The 15730-nt window shown below is 39.4% G+C and overlaps 1 protein-coding gene across 1 annotated transcript; it reads left to right on the top strand.

Moving 5' to 3' along the window:
• RBFA (ribosome binding factor A) lies at window positions 1-14413 on the top strand. The gene is made up of 7 exons (XM_072411574.1): window positions 1-263; window positions 1776-1815; window positions 2791-2961; window positions 3051-3163; window positions 7132-7216; window positions 9842-9933; window positions 13907-14413. The coding sequence occupies exons 1-7, from the start codon at window positions 64-66 to the stop codon at window positions 14262-14264; spliced, it is 1059 nt and encodes a 352-aa protein (XP_072267675.1). The 5' UTR covers window positions 1-63; the 3' UTR covers window positions 14265-14413.
• Window positions 14414-15730: the final 1317 nt, after the last annotated feature.

The raw sequence follows: 15730 nt of genomic DNA on the forward strand, positions 1-15730 counted from the left end.
CTGAGCAGACCAGGCAGCTGCTCGCAGATCTGTGACAGGACGGTGTAGGGCACAGGCAGCAGCATGGCGTCGTCCTGTGTGGTTTTTCCGCGATTTCATCGGATTATGGCTTGGAAGGAATTTCCGTGTTGTGTGAGGATGCTGCGCCATGACTCCGGTGTATTCAGCAATCTTGTCTTTGCAGCAGCTGTCCCGTGTAGACCTGTACACTGCTCTTCGGGGCTCTCCGGGAAGAACTATCTGCATAAGTTCTCTAAAAACAAGTGAGCACGGCGCCATCTACCGGTCACTCCCCGCACTATTCTGTAAATGAGCTGATTGTTAAGTATGCGGATACAGGGCGATCAACCTATACGAACTGCAGTTCCCAAAGTTATCAGTAGGCGGTGCTGTAAATGTCAGAAGGAGTTCAGAGTTAACTAAATGATGTCCCCAGCATTACTCCCCTCCTATATTATGCACTGTGATACCACATTCAAAAGTCATGTACATAGGATGTGTGCAGGGGGCTGTGCTGGAGTTTTTATGTTATGTTTATATATTGACATTTTCATTTTTTAACTTCATTTTTGTTTAAATATTTTGATTATTATTAATAAATAGGATTTATATAGTGCCAACATATTACGCAGCACTGTACATTAAATAGGGGATGCAAATGACAGACCAGTACAGACAGTGATACAGGAGGAGAGGACCCTGCCCCAAAGAGCTTACAATCTAGTAGGTGGGGAATTTACACATAACAAGATGGGAAATCTTCAGTGATGACTTTGGGCCAGTGACAGGTACTCTTTATAGAGATATCAGTAAGGTCCTTGGTGTTTCCCTGGTCCCCTGCTCCATGCAGTTCAGAACTGATTGTGCCTGTAGCCTGGGAAATGCCATGATCTCTTTAGTTATCAGATCTGATAATTTGGGGGTTTTCACCCTGCAGAAGAAATTGGCGAACAAATGTTTCTCCCATATTTGCAATCCTCACCCTCATTTGTGGACACAGGCGATGGGGGGAGGGGGTTGTTAAGTAGAAACGATCCAAGAGGGCATGTTAATTGGCTGTCCCAAAACACGGCACACATGTACACCATATTCTGCTCTTTATCTGGGGAGGGGATAGCGTGAATCACAGAAATGATGGGGGGTTTTAACTGGATTTGCTCAAACATTCATACAACAATATGTCTTGAACTTTTGATCAATATGAATTAACACATGCAATCACTCCACATCCAGCTGAGGACCACAAATCATGTGGCTTTGATCTGTTTCCTGTTTAATTCTCTTTAGATTTCCAGGCTCTGATCATTTTATTAAATCAGTGATTAGAAGTGAAAATCAATTTTTAAATTTAACTAATTTTTACAGTAATGTTTCTAAGAGGACCTGTGATTTGGTATGAGTTGTGTTAGGGTGGCAAATTTAAATGGGATAAGCGCTTAATTGCAGTGCAAACAAACCAGGCAAATTCGTCCTAATATATGAAATGACAGCAAAAACGAACTAAACGTTTTCTTTCATGTAAAGTGTTTCCTGTAGATGTGGTATGAACCAACCATGCCATATAACTGAATTAGGGGGGATTATATCTTTTAGCCAGATGACATTACTTTTGAAGAAAGACAGGTAGAATAGAAGGGGTTGGAAGGTTATGCCAGACTGTACCTATGCTTCAAGCTGTCATGGCTTTGCCAGGGGTTCAGATGTGATGCTTAACACACCTAAAATATATGTGCTTTTTATTAGTTTTAAGGTATTTGTTTTTTTTTCTTCACTAGAAAAAGAGTTTGGTTTGACAGCACTTGGTCTTTTCCTATGGTACGTACAATGCGGAGTTTACTTTCATGTATGGCATGTGAAATGAAATTTGTTTTATCACAACATCCTTGCTGCATTATTGATATTTGATCATTTGGGGGGAATACCATGTAAATGACAGCATTGGACTAGTAATTCTGCCCAGCCAGTCTTATGTCCCCTTTATTACTATTGCAATAGTAAGCAGTATCTTAGGCTATGTAAACACATCAGATGATTTTCACCCGATAATCGCCTAAGGGCGGATATTGGACAAGAATCTGGCCTGTGTACAGCGCTCGTTGTTCTTGGATCAGTCTTGGTGGATCCACAATTGATTGTAATGGCAGTGAAGGAGAGTGCGCAGCGGGGTTCTGCTCCGTCATTCTCCCGCTCCGCTCTCCATAGAACGGTGCTGTATGTACAACAAACATACACATTCATTCTTTTGTCATTGATAAGGATAGTGAAAGTTCCTTTCCAAGGACAATTATTATAGTGTACTCAGCATTATTTGTCACTGTCTGTTACAAGCTATTTAAAGAAAGCATTATATGGAACACATGGAGGCTGTCATTTCTGACCCTTCCTTCTAGAAATATTATTTTGGTTGGTATCCTTATGATAACACTCCTGCAACTGGAGAGTCTGGTGTTAATAGACCTATCCCAGGTCATCAGGTTTGTGTTGAATACCCATCTATGTTTAACTTCCTGTCACCAGGACAAGAAGTGAGGAAACAAAACCCTTCCCACTTGGGATATTGAAAACAATACATTTCTAAGATGTTCTAAGCCTTCCCCACTCCACCCAAGGAAAAAGAAAATGCATTTGGCTAAAAGCTTTGTTATTTTAAAACCATTGTATATGATTTTATGTTACGCACAAATATAAACTTTACTCTTTTAACTAGCAATAATCAATTTTTTTGTTCTCTATAAGGTATTGTATTCTGAATATGTTTAGCTGCTTCTATGACTTTGCATTTTCTTGTAGGAAAATAATCCCCCTAGTTTACAGAAATTGATGAAGCAAAAGCCAACAGAAAAGAAGGAAAATGTGCGTATTAGGGCTCTAAATGTGGTCCTTTATGATGCATTGACTGGCCTGCTAAGTACCTCAGAAGTCAGTGATGAAATTTATGACTTTTCTATTGAACTATCAAAGGTAATGTAGATAAATCCCATATTCCTAATCCATCACTTGTCATTTTTCTTTTCATTTCTTTGACTGAACCTGTTTTTGTTTATTTGTAGGTCTCTGTTTCTGACGACTTTTCTGTCTGTCGAGCCTACTGGTTAAGTAGTGGCAACAAAGAAACCGATAATGAAATTGAAAAAGCACTTCAGAAGTATGCTCCTCGTTTTAGGTAATGTAATTTCCTTTACATAGCCTGATTGCTTTATAACAAAATGTGTGATCTAACTTTAGATTGCAGCCTATCAAAATCCATAAAGGACCTCAAGGTGTTAAGATTGTTTGATGACTGACTTTCTTACCTTAGGGGCAATAGTAGAATGCTTCAGTGGTGCTCCCTGAGGTCAAAAAGTAGACAGAGCAACACACAACAAATTTACTTCTCTCAGTTTTTTTTCACAGGTATCTAGTAACCCCTACATAGTTTTCCCCAACCCCCTTTTGGTGGGTGGGCTGCCCTGCTGCCATGCTCTCCTTTCCACCCGGCTCCTATTAGTAACACTAATTCTTTGAACTGACAACAGAGAGACTGCTCCATTCTCAGCTGATAAGAATAAGTTGCTGATAACAGCCAGGCAGGGAGAAAAGAGCACTGCTACAATGAGATTGGGACACTGGCTGTCCCTCTCCCATATCAAAACTGTGCAAAGTCTTCTTTTTTAAAAAAACTAAACAAAAACAAATGTAAAAATGTCTCCGCCCGAATGGGCGTGTGTAGTGACGTCATCGGAGCAGTCTGATGTGTGTAACTGTATGTCATTATGCAGCCTTACAACTCTGTGTACAAACCTTCATATCTCCTAAACTGTACTTTCTTATGAAACAGCAACCCAAAAGTTCAATTTCCACAAGTTTTTAAACTCCTGATCCCCATATCTTGAAATTTAATTAATACATAAATTATGGTTTTTAGTAGCGATGGGAGTCCTCTCTGTGCACCCTAAAAATGTCAGGTTAATACAACCAACAATTTATGATATTTGAAAGATTGAACATGATGAGTTGTGAGGCTGCAGAATATGACCAGACAGACAGACAGAGACAAACGGGCAGACAGACAGACACTACGGTTGGATATGTTTCACAGGCAGTTTTTTTTTTTGCCTATAGAATATGATGGAGGGGTGGGGGTACACTGGCTGTACTGCCCCATCTGCTATCTCATGCATGATGCACTTAAAGCGACACCACATTTTAACATTGTATAAAGGGTGACTTCCCCTTTTTTAATTAATAGAAAAATGTGGGTTTCTTTTTTGGGGGGAGGACCCCTCCTCCTCCGTATTTACTGGCATGGTGGTAAAGACTGCAGGGTAAATCCGCAGCCTCCTGGGGTATTTGTGTCAAATATCCCAAATGGCTGTGGGCTGCTCCTTTTGTGCATGCCCAACATCGGGAATGTATCATCAGGGGCTTTCCTATAAAGTAAAAAAAAAAAAAAATCCTCAATTTCACACATGTCCAATGAGATCAGCACTGGATGGACCGGTGAGCATCAGAAAGAAGATGGAAGCTGAGCAAGCGTGGAACTCGCAGGGCTCTGTTTGTGGACAGATCAAGTGAAATTTTTTTAACTTTAACTTGTGTTAACTAGATATAGCACTAAGAGGCCACATCTGAAATCGGGCTGAATTCACCACTGGCAGTAAGGTTGCATTTGCTGCGTTTACTTTTCACTTTCCTCTCGCCAGTAATCACTGCTGCTCGAAAAACTGCTAGGCCTAAAAAGTTCGGCTAACCGCCTGTTACCAATCCCAGGTGCCTAGCAGGTGCCAAGTAGTCACTCAATAGGGGTAAAAGTTTTTTTGTTTTTTTTTACTGCTCATGTAAACGAAGCCTAACTTGTCACACCACATTGATCACACTATACATACAAAGAATTACACTATTAAAACATGGAACACTAGGCAGTTGTATTAAAATACACAGCACTGAACAGTTTGGGCATATTACAAAAAAAACTGAAAAATTGGACATTTTAGAAAGCCAGGCATTAGAAAGTTGGAACAAAGTATAGGGGGAAAGTGGAACATTGACACAGGTATAGGGGTTACTGGATACCTGTGGCATAAATAAATGGGAGCACTAAATGTGCTGTCTTGCTCCACCCACATTTTTAATACTCGGCTGGTAAAAACTGGCATTTTTTTTTCTAAAGTTATTACTAGCAACTACCAGGCTCAGAACGCTCACTTCCGCCTGCTGTTAATCCCTAGGATCCAGCACTGCATTTCAATCTCTAAGTTGGTAGCAACTGTTAGCTGTGTGGGATTGCTTGTTTCCGCTTCCCCTATACAACAAACCTACACCTACTGTGTTTCCCCGAAAATAAGACCTGCCCCGAATGTAAGCCCTAGCATGCTAATCATGCAAGGGTGAAATATAAGCCCTCCCCCGAAAGTAAGCCCTATTGGCTTCTTCAGAGGGTGTGGTCACGTGGTACACGGAGGGAGCAGAGAGAGAGAGCAGGAGATTTCAAAAGCACTGGAGCAAGGGGTGAAGAAATCGCAGGGTTAATTAACCTACAGTACTCTGGTGTGACACTAGCAGAGGTTGGTGGATTCTCTTTTCAAAAGGTCCTTGCTAGTATTTCATTCATTAGCAGCAATGCATATTTATTAATTGATTTTTTTTTTTTGCTTTTACTCAGATTTAACATGTAACTCTATGAGTCACATGTTAATTGTCAGCACATTTTCTTGTTATGTTGCACTTGTTTGAAGTGCAACATAACTTCATGAAGCTGTGTTAACCTTATGAAGCTGTGTTTTTTTTTTTCATTACTCATTTATGTCAATTCTTATTCATGACTTCTTGTATATAACAGAAGAAATCTGTGATTTTGACAGGTCACAGGCAACACAGAGGTATCTTTCTATAGCATTGTAATATTGGTTACAGGTTTTGGTAAATACAGATTTTTGTACATGAATAAATATAGATTTTTTGTGACAAAAATAAGACATCCCCTGAAAATAAGCCCTAATGAGATTTTCAGAGGTAAAATAAATATAAGACACTGTCTTATTTTTGGGGAAACACGGTATGTACACCTGGGCTCTTCTGTGGGCAACAAATAGTCAATGATCTGACCTGTAGCAACCTTTTTGCCTGTTTGCTGACAGTATTCAGGAGTGAGAAAGATACAGATAATTTAATAAAGGATAAAATGTATACTTATCATTCAGATCCTTGAGCAGAGCTGGACTGAATAGATAAGAAGAAAGTGAAAACTAAAGGGAAATGCACTGAGAAAAACGTCTTTTTGGGGACTTTTTAAGCAAGCTGGGAAAACTTCCATTACCCTTGTTGGGTAGACTGGGCAGCATTAAAAGTGATGTGTAACAAATATTTGTGAGAATGGATCTTGGTATTGTGGACATTACTTTTATATTTAAAGCTATTATCTTATCACCCCCACAAATAAAATGTCATTGCTAAACTCTGTGCCATTCAGGTGGATGTAACTGGTGGGAAGAGCTTTGTATACCGTAGCTTCCTAAAAAGGCCAAATAATCCCGCCTTACTACTCCTCTCAAGAGCCCTGGGTCCTGATGCAAGAAGTAGGCTGGTTTATGATGTAAAATGCCCTGGGCTTGTAAATCTCCCAGCTCTAGATAAACTGGTGGGAAGGGTCTGCAGTGCTGTAATATATTCACACTCCCTTGGGGTGGGGGGCTTTTACAGTTAGCTAGCTAGCTCTGATGACCATTTTCTACTGGAAATCCTTATCCTACAGTACATAGCAAATACTAGTTCTTAAAGAATTACCCATTACCCAGGGATAATTTAAATAGTTTTAATGAAGACAGGTCACTTCAGATAAAGAAATAAGTGCAGGCAGCAGGTTTAGGTGCCATACAAATGTGCACCCTATAAAGTTACATTGGCTTTTACTGTTGAATTTAAGTGGGTCTAGGTAGCAACAACCCATACATGCCCTGTGTTAGAGGGTATAATGAATAGATTAAAATGAGCATATATAGAAATTAAAACCGTATAACCACCTTTTTGTTTTCTTTAATTGGTGTGGGATAAGGACATACCTATTGTCTATGCAGATATGTATACTGTCAATATTTCTTTATTTTTATTTGATTTCCATACATTCTAATTATAATTATATTTTTTTCCTTTAAGACATCTCATGATAAGCCATCATGTTCTTGGAAATGTTCCACCAGTTGTGTTTGTGAGGGACAAAGCAGATGCTAAAAGGCGGGAGGTAAGATGAAATTAACTACAATAAAGCTAAACTCTCGGCAGATATAGCAAACACAAATATTGCAGCTCTGGGTTTTATTACACATTACATTATTAAATGATTTTTTATAAAGCTAGAGTACAAATGTCTAAAGGTGTTTTGAACAGAGCAGCATAAAGACTTACAGTACATTAAGATATTGGGCCTGGTTTTTTAAAGCTCTCCAAGGATGAAGAGGATAAAATTACATCAGTGAAGCTGGGTTATCTAGCAAACTTGGAATGGATATGGTCTAGGATTGAAAGCATTTGCTAGCAAATCAATTTGAAGCACTCCATTCCTGGTTTGCTGGATAACCCAGCTTCACTGATGAAAATGTATCATCTTCAGCCTTGGAGAGCTATAATAAATCAGGTCCATTAAGAACTTATCTCATAATTGCTTAACAAATCCATAAAATGTGCTAAACAATACAATTGGACCTTTTCATACAGTTTTGGATGCAGATCCATTGAGGAAAATTCTGCCCACTGACATACAATACTTTAATATGGTGTAAAAATACATAATTATCACAGTGCTTAACCACCTGGGCATTACACTGATGTCTAGATTTCTGTACCAAAAGCGTTACACTGTTTTTCATGAAATTTTTTTTTAAATTGTAGACCTGTAAGTTACAGAAATATGTCCGAACAAGGGTCTAGTAGATATCATGAATATAAAAAAAAGTTTGAAACACACAATCATGTTGAATATAATGAAATAATAGACAACAATGTAATCTAAAAATAAATTTAAAAATGTACTTTTATTTTTATTTCATGTTGTGTGGTGTTTTTGTACTGTAAAAACCATTTAAAAGCAGATTACATTGTAATCTGCTTTTAAATTTCCCTCCCAGACACACCCCCATACATCACCACTCACATCACCCGGAAGATGTCACATCCTCCGAGTGATGTGAGGGGGGGGGATTTCCCTGCCCAGCTCACACAGACCGGGACGCTGGATGCTGGAAGCTGCTGGCATCTCCAGAGAGATGCACAGCACAATGTAGGATTTCTGCATTGTGCTTCACATCTCACTGCAGATGCCAGCAGCAAATAGCAAATTTTTTATTGCTGCTGGAGAAGCTGCGGGGACCGGGTAAGTATTTGCTTTCAGTTGTAATCCGATTGTCATACAATGTATGACAATCGGATTGCAATATAACGTTTGTTTACATTTTACCCACCTGGTGAGAAAAGTTTGGGTTTAACACTTTTTGCAAAAGTTTTTACCCCGAACATGGTCGGGCTTAACGGCCAGGTGGTTAAGTTCATAGTCACATCACTAACAGTCCCTCAGAAGAGCGTTTTTTATTATTATTATTTTTATTTTAATTCAGTGTACATTGTCATCAGAATAAGGTAAAAGAATCATCTAGAACAGGGGTCCTCAAACTACGGCCCGCGGGATGAATACAGCCCGCTGAGGTTGTCCATCCGGCCCGCCGGCCGCCCAAGCTGCTTCTCCTGCCTGAGCTCTGGCTGCCTGCGATCTGCACTCCAGGGAACCTGGTCATGTGACACCACTGTTGCCGGGGTAACGCTGAAGCTGTCGGGCGGAAGCCATCAGGCAGAGAAGGTATGAGCAGAGACTCATTGCTGCCTTCATCCACTGGCTGGTTCTCACTGCAGCACAAATGTACTTGATCAATGTACATTTGTAAATAGTATAAACATACTATGCACATTGATCATGTACACATGTGCTGCAGTGTGATCCAGCCGATGTATGAAGGCAGCAGTGAGTGACAGGTAGCAGACACTGACAAAGTTTTTTTAGCAGCCCTTTTTTAATTAATAAAAAGTGTGGGGTAGTGTTGGGTGTAGGGTAGGGTGTATAAAAAGAAGCAAATTAATGAATTGCTTGAGATTATTCATTTGCATGGAAAATGCAAGATACATTTGCATTTTCAATACACACAGTGAAAATTCAAATTTATCTGTGCATTTTCCATGCAAAGGAATAATCTCAAGCAATATTAAAGCCAAAGTAAACGCCACTTTTTTTTTTTTAATGATCGGCAAGTGTGCTGTGCATTCTTGCCGATCATAAAAAAAAAAAAAAAGTTAAGTGACTTACCCCATCCTAGCGAAGTGCAGCGGTGACTGGTCCAGGACAATTAATGTACAAACCTCTGCTGATTCAGTTCAGTACAATAAATACGTTTTGTGCAGTGTGCATAAGAATCTTCTCCTGTTTTTTTTCAAACTGTAGTACGGCCCCCCGACAGTCTGAGGGACCGTGAACCGGCCCCCTGTTTAAAAAGTTTGAGGACCCCTGATCTAGAAGGACAAACCTTCTGGCAACAACTGCATAAGTTGGGATTTCCCCTCTCTTTAAAAAGATTTCGTCTCATCTCATGTCATGTTTCCAGTACTAAAAAGAAAAGGAAAACCTCTACAGTGGGACACAGACTGCTAAAATACCCCGATGGGTTTTAACCTTTCCCCATTCTTTCAAAGATTTAGGTATACACTTTAATGGGAAAAATATAATCTGTAATAAACATGACCCATACGTCTCTACTCTGTATTACTATGAAATGTGTTCTTAAATGTTATTCTAAGGCAAATAATATACATAAATCACTTTCAGATTGAAGATCTATTTGAAATGTTAAAATCTGGAGAGGAAATGTTAAAATATGGAGAGGATAACGTCTCATCAGTCGAAGTTGATGTATCCAGGTACAGAGTACATTAGTTACTGTGATGATGTATTTTAAACAGTGGATTTATTAGTCTGTTGGTATGCTTCTCACATGTTCTTTCCTGGTATATAATTGTGCATTGCGCTAATACACCTCATCCCAAGCTATCATTGAGAATTTGATATTTTTTAATTAGAAATTGTATATAAAAAATGATAGTATTGTATGATAGTCAAGATGGTTTTTATCTTGTAAGCTCAAGTTGGGTCTGTAGAGGTGTTTGTCCTTAAGTAAGTAAAGGTTTGCTTTACATATCCTGTAAGTTTAAAGCCTCTAATATACACATCCAAGGGATTGTGTAGGGAAGAGATGTAGTCATATTACAAAACACCCTAGGCCCTAGGTTTTGTACCTTTTTAAAAGTTAACCTTGTTTTGTACTGATTCTATTATGTATAGAATTGAATCTCCTGAGATTCATACCATGGTGATTTCGGATCACTCTCCCATCTCTCTTACAATACGAGACCAGTACCCCAAAGGGGACTATGTCCCTTGGCGGTTCCCACCTTACTTGGCCAAAGATCCAGAATTCCAGGGTGAGTTGAGGTCGGCATGGCTTGAATATGTGCAACATAATGCTGCCCATAGAGATGACCCTCTGTTGTTCTGGGAGGCAGGTAAGGCTTATTTGAGAGGAAGGATCATTTCCTTCATGGTGAAAAGGAAAAAGGCTACGCTGTCCCATTTTTTGCAGGCGCAACAAGAACTTAGGCTAGCACAACAGGCTCTGTCGGACAACCCTACCCAAAATACTAAACAACAATGGTACACTTCTAAGCGTAAATTTGATTCCTGGCTCTCCCAGTATGAACAGTTGAAGTTCAAATACAAGTCCCTAGAATATCATAAATATGGCAATAAATCGGGTAAAATGTTGGCCAATTTGGTCCGCTCAGGCTACAAGCCGACATATATCCCCAAATTAAATACAATGGCAGGCACCCTGGTTGCCTCTCCTAAGGAGGTGAACCACCATTTGGCTCAGTTCTATCAAAAGCTTTACTCCTCCCCACCAGCAGACTTACAGGCTGGAAAGGCATTCTTATCCGGAGTTACCTTGCCTGCCTTGCAACCAAGTGATATTGAAGATCTTAATGCCCCTATTACTACAGAACAAATATTGGCCACCATTGCTTCCCTAAAAAATGGGAAGGCTCCGTGCCCTGATGGGTTTACCTCGGAATTCTTTAAAATGCTCAGGGAGGAGGTGGTGGAGGATCTCTATGCACTCTACTCTAAGCTTTGGGAGCAAGGTACGTACTTCCGTTCTGGCCAGGAAGCTTACATAAGACTCCTTTTGAAAAAAAGATAAGAACCCTTGTGACCCGGATTCATATCGCCCCATATCTTTGGTAAATATTGATGCTAAGATCCTATCTAAAATTCTTGCAGACAGGTTGGCCAGATTATTGCCGTCCATTATCTCTCCTTCCCAGGTGGGTTTTGTTCAGGGTAGGGCAGCAGTGACTAATATTAGGAAAGTACTGGTAGCACTGGAAATCGCTAAGCGCCAGCCAGATCTGGACTTGGCTATTGTTGCTATAGACGCCCATAAAGCCTTTATTACAGTAAACATACCATGGCTGTTCACGGTACTGAAACGGGTAGGCATTCAGGGTCCATTCCCCAATTTGCTCGAGGCTATGTATGCTGCTCCAATTGCACGTATACATACCCCGGGATTCTTGTCAAACCCCATTGCTCTTCACAGAGGGACTAGACAGGGATGTCCATTATCTCCTCTACTGTTTAATCTTGCATTAGAACCACTAGTTAGATACTTGGATTCCACCCCTTTGTTGCATGGAATCCCAGTTCATACTGGTGAGCTACGTACTGCCTTTTTTGCAGATGATATTCTACTCTTTAAATCTAACCCCCACCTTGACAGTAATAATATTCAAACATTATTCCAGACTTTTGAGAGTTTTGCGGGACTTAAAATAAATTTTGATAAAAGTGAGATTTTATCTTTAACAAAAAACGCAGTCCTGGCGAATAGTTGGCAGACACGTGTGCCTTTTAAAGTGGCGACACAATCCATCACCTATCTGGGAATACGTATTGGTTGCTTACCTTCATCTCAATGCCCTAAATTATCCACCGCTAATTACAAAAATACAGAAAGAATTGAGGATGTGGGAACATTTACCCCTATCGTTTCTGGGCCGATGTCATCTAGTAAAGATGATGTCATTTTCAAAATTACTCTATCCGATGCAAACTTTGCCTCTTTTACTGACCCATGCTGATATTAACACTCTTAATAGAGCTTTTGTAAACTTTTTGTGGTCTAGTAGACGCCCGAGAATTTCTCTGGTGAAGTTATATTTGCCCAAGGAGGAGGGGGGAGTGGGTTTCCCGAATTTCAGACTCTATAATCTGGCTACACTGGCTAGGCATGTTATTGACTGGCTAGGACATACATCCTGTTATCCTAATCTACATTTGGAGAGTGCAATGTCCTATCCCTGGAATCTCTGTGCACTGTTACACTGTAAGTTCTCTTCCATTCCCGCCTCTGCGCCATAATATTCTCATCAGAGACACAATGGTTACATGGAAGGTACTTAGACAACGGTTCAAACTGCCAGTTTGCATATCAAGGTATTTATCAATATGTGGTAACCCAATGTTTCCTCAGGCACAAGAGCATGCAGCGTTTGAGGTATGGAAACGAAGGGGTCTGGAACGTTTTGGAGAGCTTTGGAATTGGAGGGCTCAACTAGACTTTCTTTGGCTAGTTTACAGGAGACATATGGTATTCCAAATTGGGCCCTTCATCCACTGTACTATAACCAAACTATGTCATTCCTCAAATCTTTAGCTCTTAATTTTGCAGAGACATTTCGACCCAATAGTTTTGATAAACTTCTGCAGTTATCTCCACCTAATATATCTAATATATATGCGTGCCTTAGACCTATTTTCACTAAACCTCTGTCATCCTCGAATGTAAAAATGTGGCAAAAGGATTTTCCAGACTCTGATATAGTGGATTGTGTTATACAAGGTTATCAAACGGTGGGACAGAGCATGGTTAACGAGATTTGGAGGGAATCGCAGTTCATGCTACTAGACAGGGCTTATAAAGTTTTCAGACCCTCCACTTCGGCCTCACAGCCGAGGGCATGGCATTTTCAATGCCCCAAATGTAACTGTTTGAATGCCTCTCTGTCTCACCGGTTGTGGTTCTGTCCTGAGATCACCCTGTTTTGGTCTCAGATCCTCAGGTTTATACACTCTGTAACAGGACATACTATACCATCCAATCCTATTCTGTTAGTGTTTGGTTCCTGGGATGGCATAGAGGTGGAAAATATACCTCGCTCTGTGCGCACTTGGACAAATGTATGTCTTTTAGCAGCCAGGCGCACAATCATGCAAAATTGGATACAAACACGACCTCCTGGTTTGGAACAAGTTATCTCCTCCCTGAAAACCCTATTTCACACAGAAATGCTGGACGCTAAATTGCAGGGCGATGACTCTGTTACCCGTTTTTGGACACATTGGTACAAGTTTTTGGTTTACGCCTTTACTGACTCGGACTGTACCTCAATACTTGAATTGTTTAAATACTCTACATGGTATATCACCAATATATCAGGATGACCGTGTGATCGTTGAGTGTTTTTGTGATGATATTAATAATACTGGAATTGTGAGTGTTCCCTTTTTGTTCCCCCTGTTTATTTTATCCCCCATATTTTTTCTTTTCTTCTTTTCTTTTTGGTTAAAGTTATAAAGTTGTATTTGTATGTGTATAAGATTAATAAAAACAGTTTACAAAAAAAAAAAAAAAATTAACCTGAGGCCCTCCTACTATGATTCATGGCTTGAGTCATGGCTTGCTAAATAAATATAATGATTTAGTATAATGATTTAAGTTGACATTTAAATTGGATTTACTATAATATTTTCAATCAATATATGTTTTTGTTTAAGGAAACTGGATACAGAAACTTCTTCATTTCAGCTCCCTAGTATCTTTGGTATTGATCATGCAGACCTCAACCAACAAATTTTAGCTTATAAGAAAAAAGTGAAAGACAAAGTAATTGGAATTGACATCATTGAACAGTCTCAGCAACAGCAGGAGCAACTTGCAGCAATTAGGAAAAAGGCTTTACAAAGGAAGAAAATGAAAAAGAAAAAGGAGTCTCATGATATGAGCCCACAAGAGTATTTATTGGCTAGTGCAATGGACTCTGATAAACAAGAAGAGTTGGACTTTGACCTATACGAGGACCTTGTAGAGATGGATAAAAAAGAAGAATCAGATGATGGCAGTGCTCAAACATGAGTGTTTGATAGTGGCTACATTTGCCAGGAAAAAAGCTGTTACTGCTATTCTTCAAAATATACTGCAATGAAATTGTGTCCTGAATTTTTTGTATTTTCTGCAACTGAATTAAGACTATAATAAAATGTCAATATACCATTTGAAAATTACAGTGGGGATTTATTTACATAAATGTTTATGATATCAGTGAGTAATCATTGTAAGATGGTCTGGTAAAAGGTGAGTGGCTGGCAAAAGCTTAAATTCAAAAATTGTCATCTCCTGTATCTATTTATTTGTGTGTTGATTTTGGACAAAACCCCATGCTTTTTAACACTAACACTTTTATGTTTTGAGACAGTGTGCCATTGGTCCCCCAGACATCCCCAGCAATTTTGGTGACATTTTAACCCTAATAACTATGAAATTCTGACTACAGTGACTAAAGTGTTACAGTGTTACAGTCATCTGTCTGTAAAAAATGCCTCTAGATCCAATTCTAGGGATTTTGAAGAATAGTTTAACAAATTGTGGATGGGCGAAATTGAAGGGCAAAATGTAAGTAAAGGAAACTGGAGCAAAAGTGAAAAGAGAATCTGATAGGGAAAACAAATGAAATTAGTGAGAATTGGATTGAATCCACAGGCGAAAAACATAGTGTTGCTCATTGTAATCGTTTTTGGGATGTTATGCTTCCTCTACATAATTACTGTTTGGGTGTTCAGGATGGCCATGCAAGATAAATGGGCACCTGGTGTGACATTTATCACACGTGGAAGTGCTGATAGCAAAACACCTAGTAGTTGCAGGCGCCAGATACTGACTTCTTGGAGCCAATATTTAAATTCAATAAGTAGTCTTGTGCCTAATTTGCTTGAAAGCTAAGCAAGGGGACGTCCAAGTCGTGTCAGCCTCATTTTGAAGGTAACAAAAGTAAAAAAAAAAAAAAAAAAACAGTGCACACTCCCCAGTTAAAATGCCACATTTGAAAAACAAATCTGTTAGGGGCAAAATATAAAAAAAAGTACAATAAACTGGTTGCATAAGTGTACACACCCTAATACTTGTGTTTGAAGCACTTTTTGATTTGATTACGGCATTCAGTCTTGAGTAGGAGTCTATCAGCATGGCACATCTTGACCTGGTAATATTTGTCCACTCTTCCTTGCAAAAGTGCTTCAAATTTGTCCCTCTTCAGGTCACCCCACAGATTTTCTATTGATTTTAGGTCTGGAATCTGGCTGGGCCACTCTAAAACTTTAATTTTTTCTTAATTTTTTAACCAATATTTTGTTGATTTGGTTGTATGCTTGGGGTCATTGGCATGTTGAAAAGCCAAAATTCCAAAAAAGCCAAAATTCCGCCTTCTGCTTTCTAGCAAATGCTAAAGTTTCCTCACATTTGAAACTGTTCAATATTCCCTTCACCTTCCCTAAAGACTCAACTTCCAGGTGAAGAAAAGCATCCACAAAGCATGATGCTGTCAC

Source organism: Pyxicephalus adspersus, chromosome 5, assembly GCF_032062135.1.
Source record: "Pyxicephalus adspersus chromosome 5, UCB_Pads_2.0, whole genome shotgun sequence".
NCBI lineage: Eukaryota > Metazoa > Chordata > Amphibia > Anura > Pyxicephalidae > Pyxicephalus > Pyxicephalus adspersus.

What these genes read in the sequence shown, in the direction of transcription:
- RBFA (XM_072411574.1), top strand. Translation starts at nt 64, where the DNA reads ATGGCGTCGTCCTGTGTGGTTTTTCCGCGATTTCATCGGATTATGGCT. An exon ending in GCACTTGGTCTTTTCCTATG is followed by an intron (nt 1,816 to 2,790) that starts GTACGTACAATG and finishes ATTTTCTTGTAG; the next exon opens with GAAAATAATCCCCCTAGTTT. An exon ending in CAGATGCTAAAAGGCGGGAG is followed by an intron (nt 7,217 to 9,841) that starts GTAAGATGAAAT and finishes AATCACTTTCAG; the next exon opens with ATTGAAGATCTATTTGAAAT.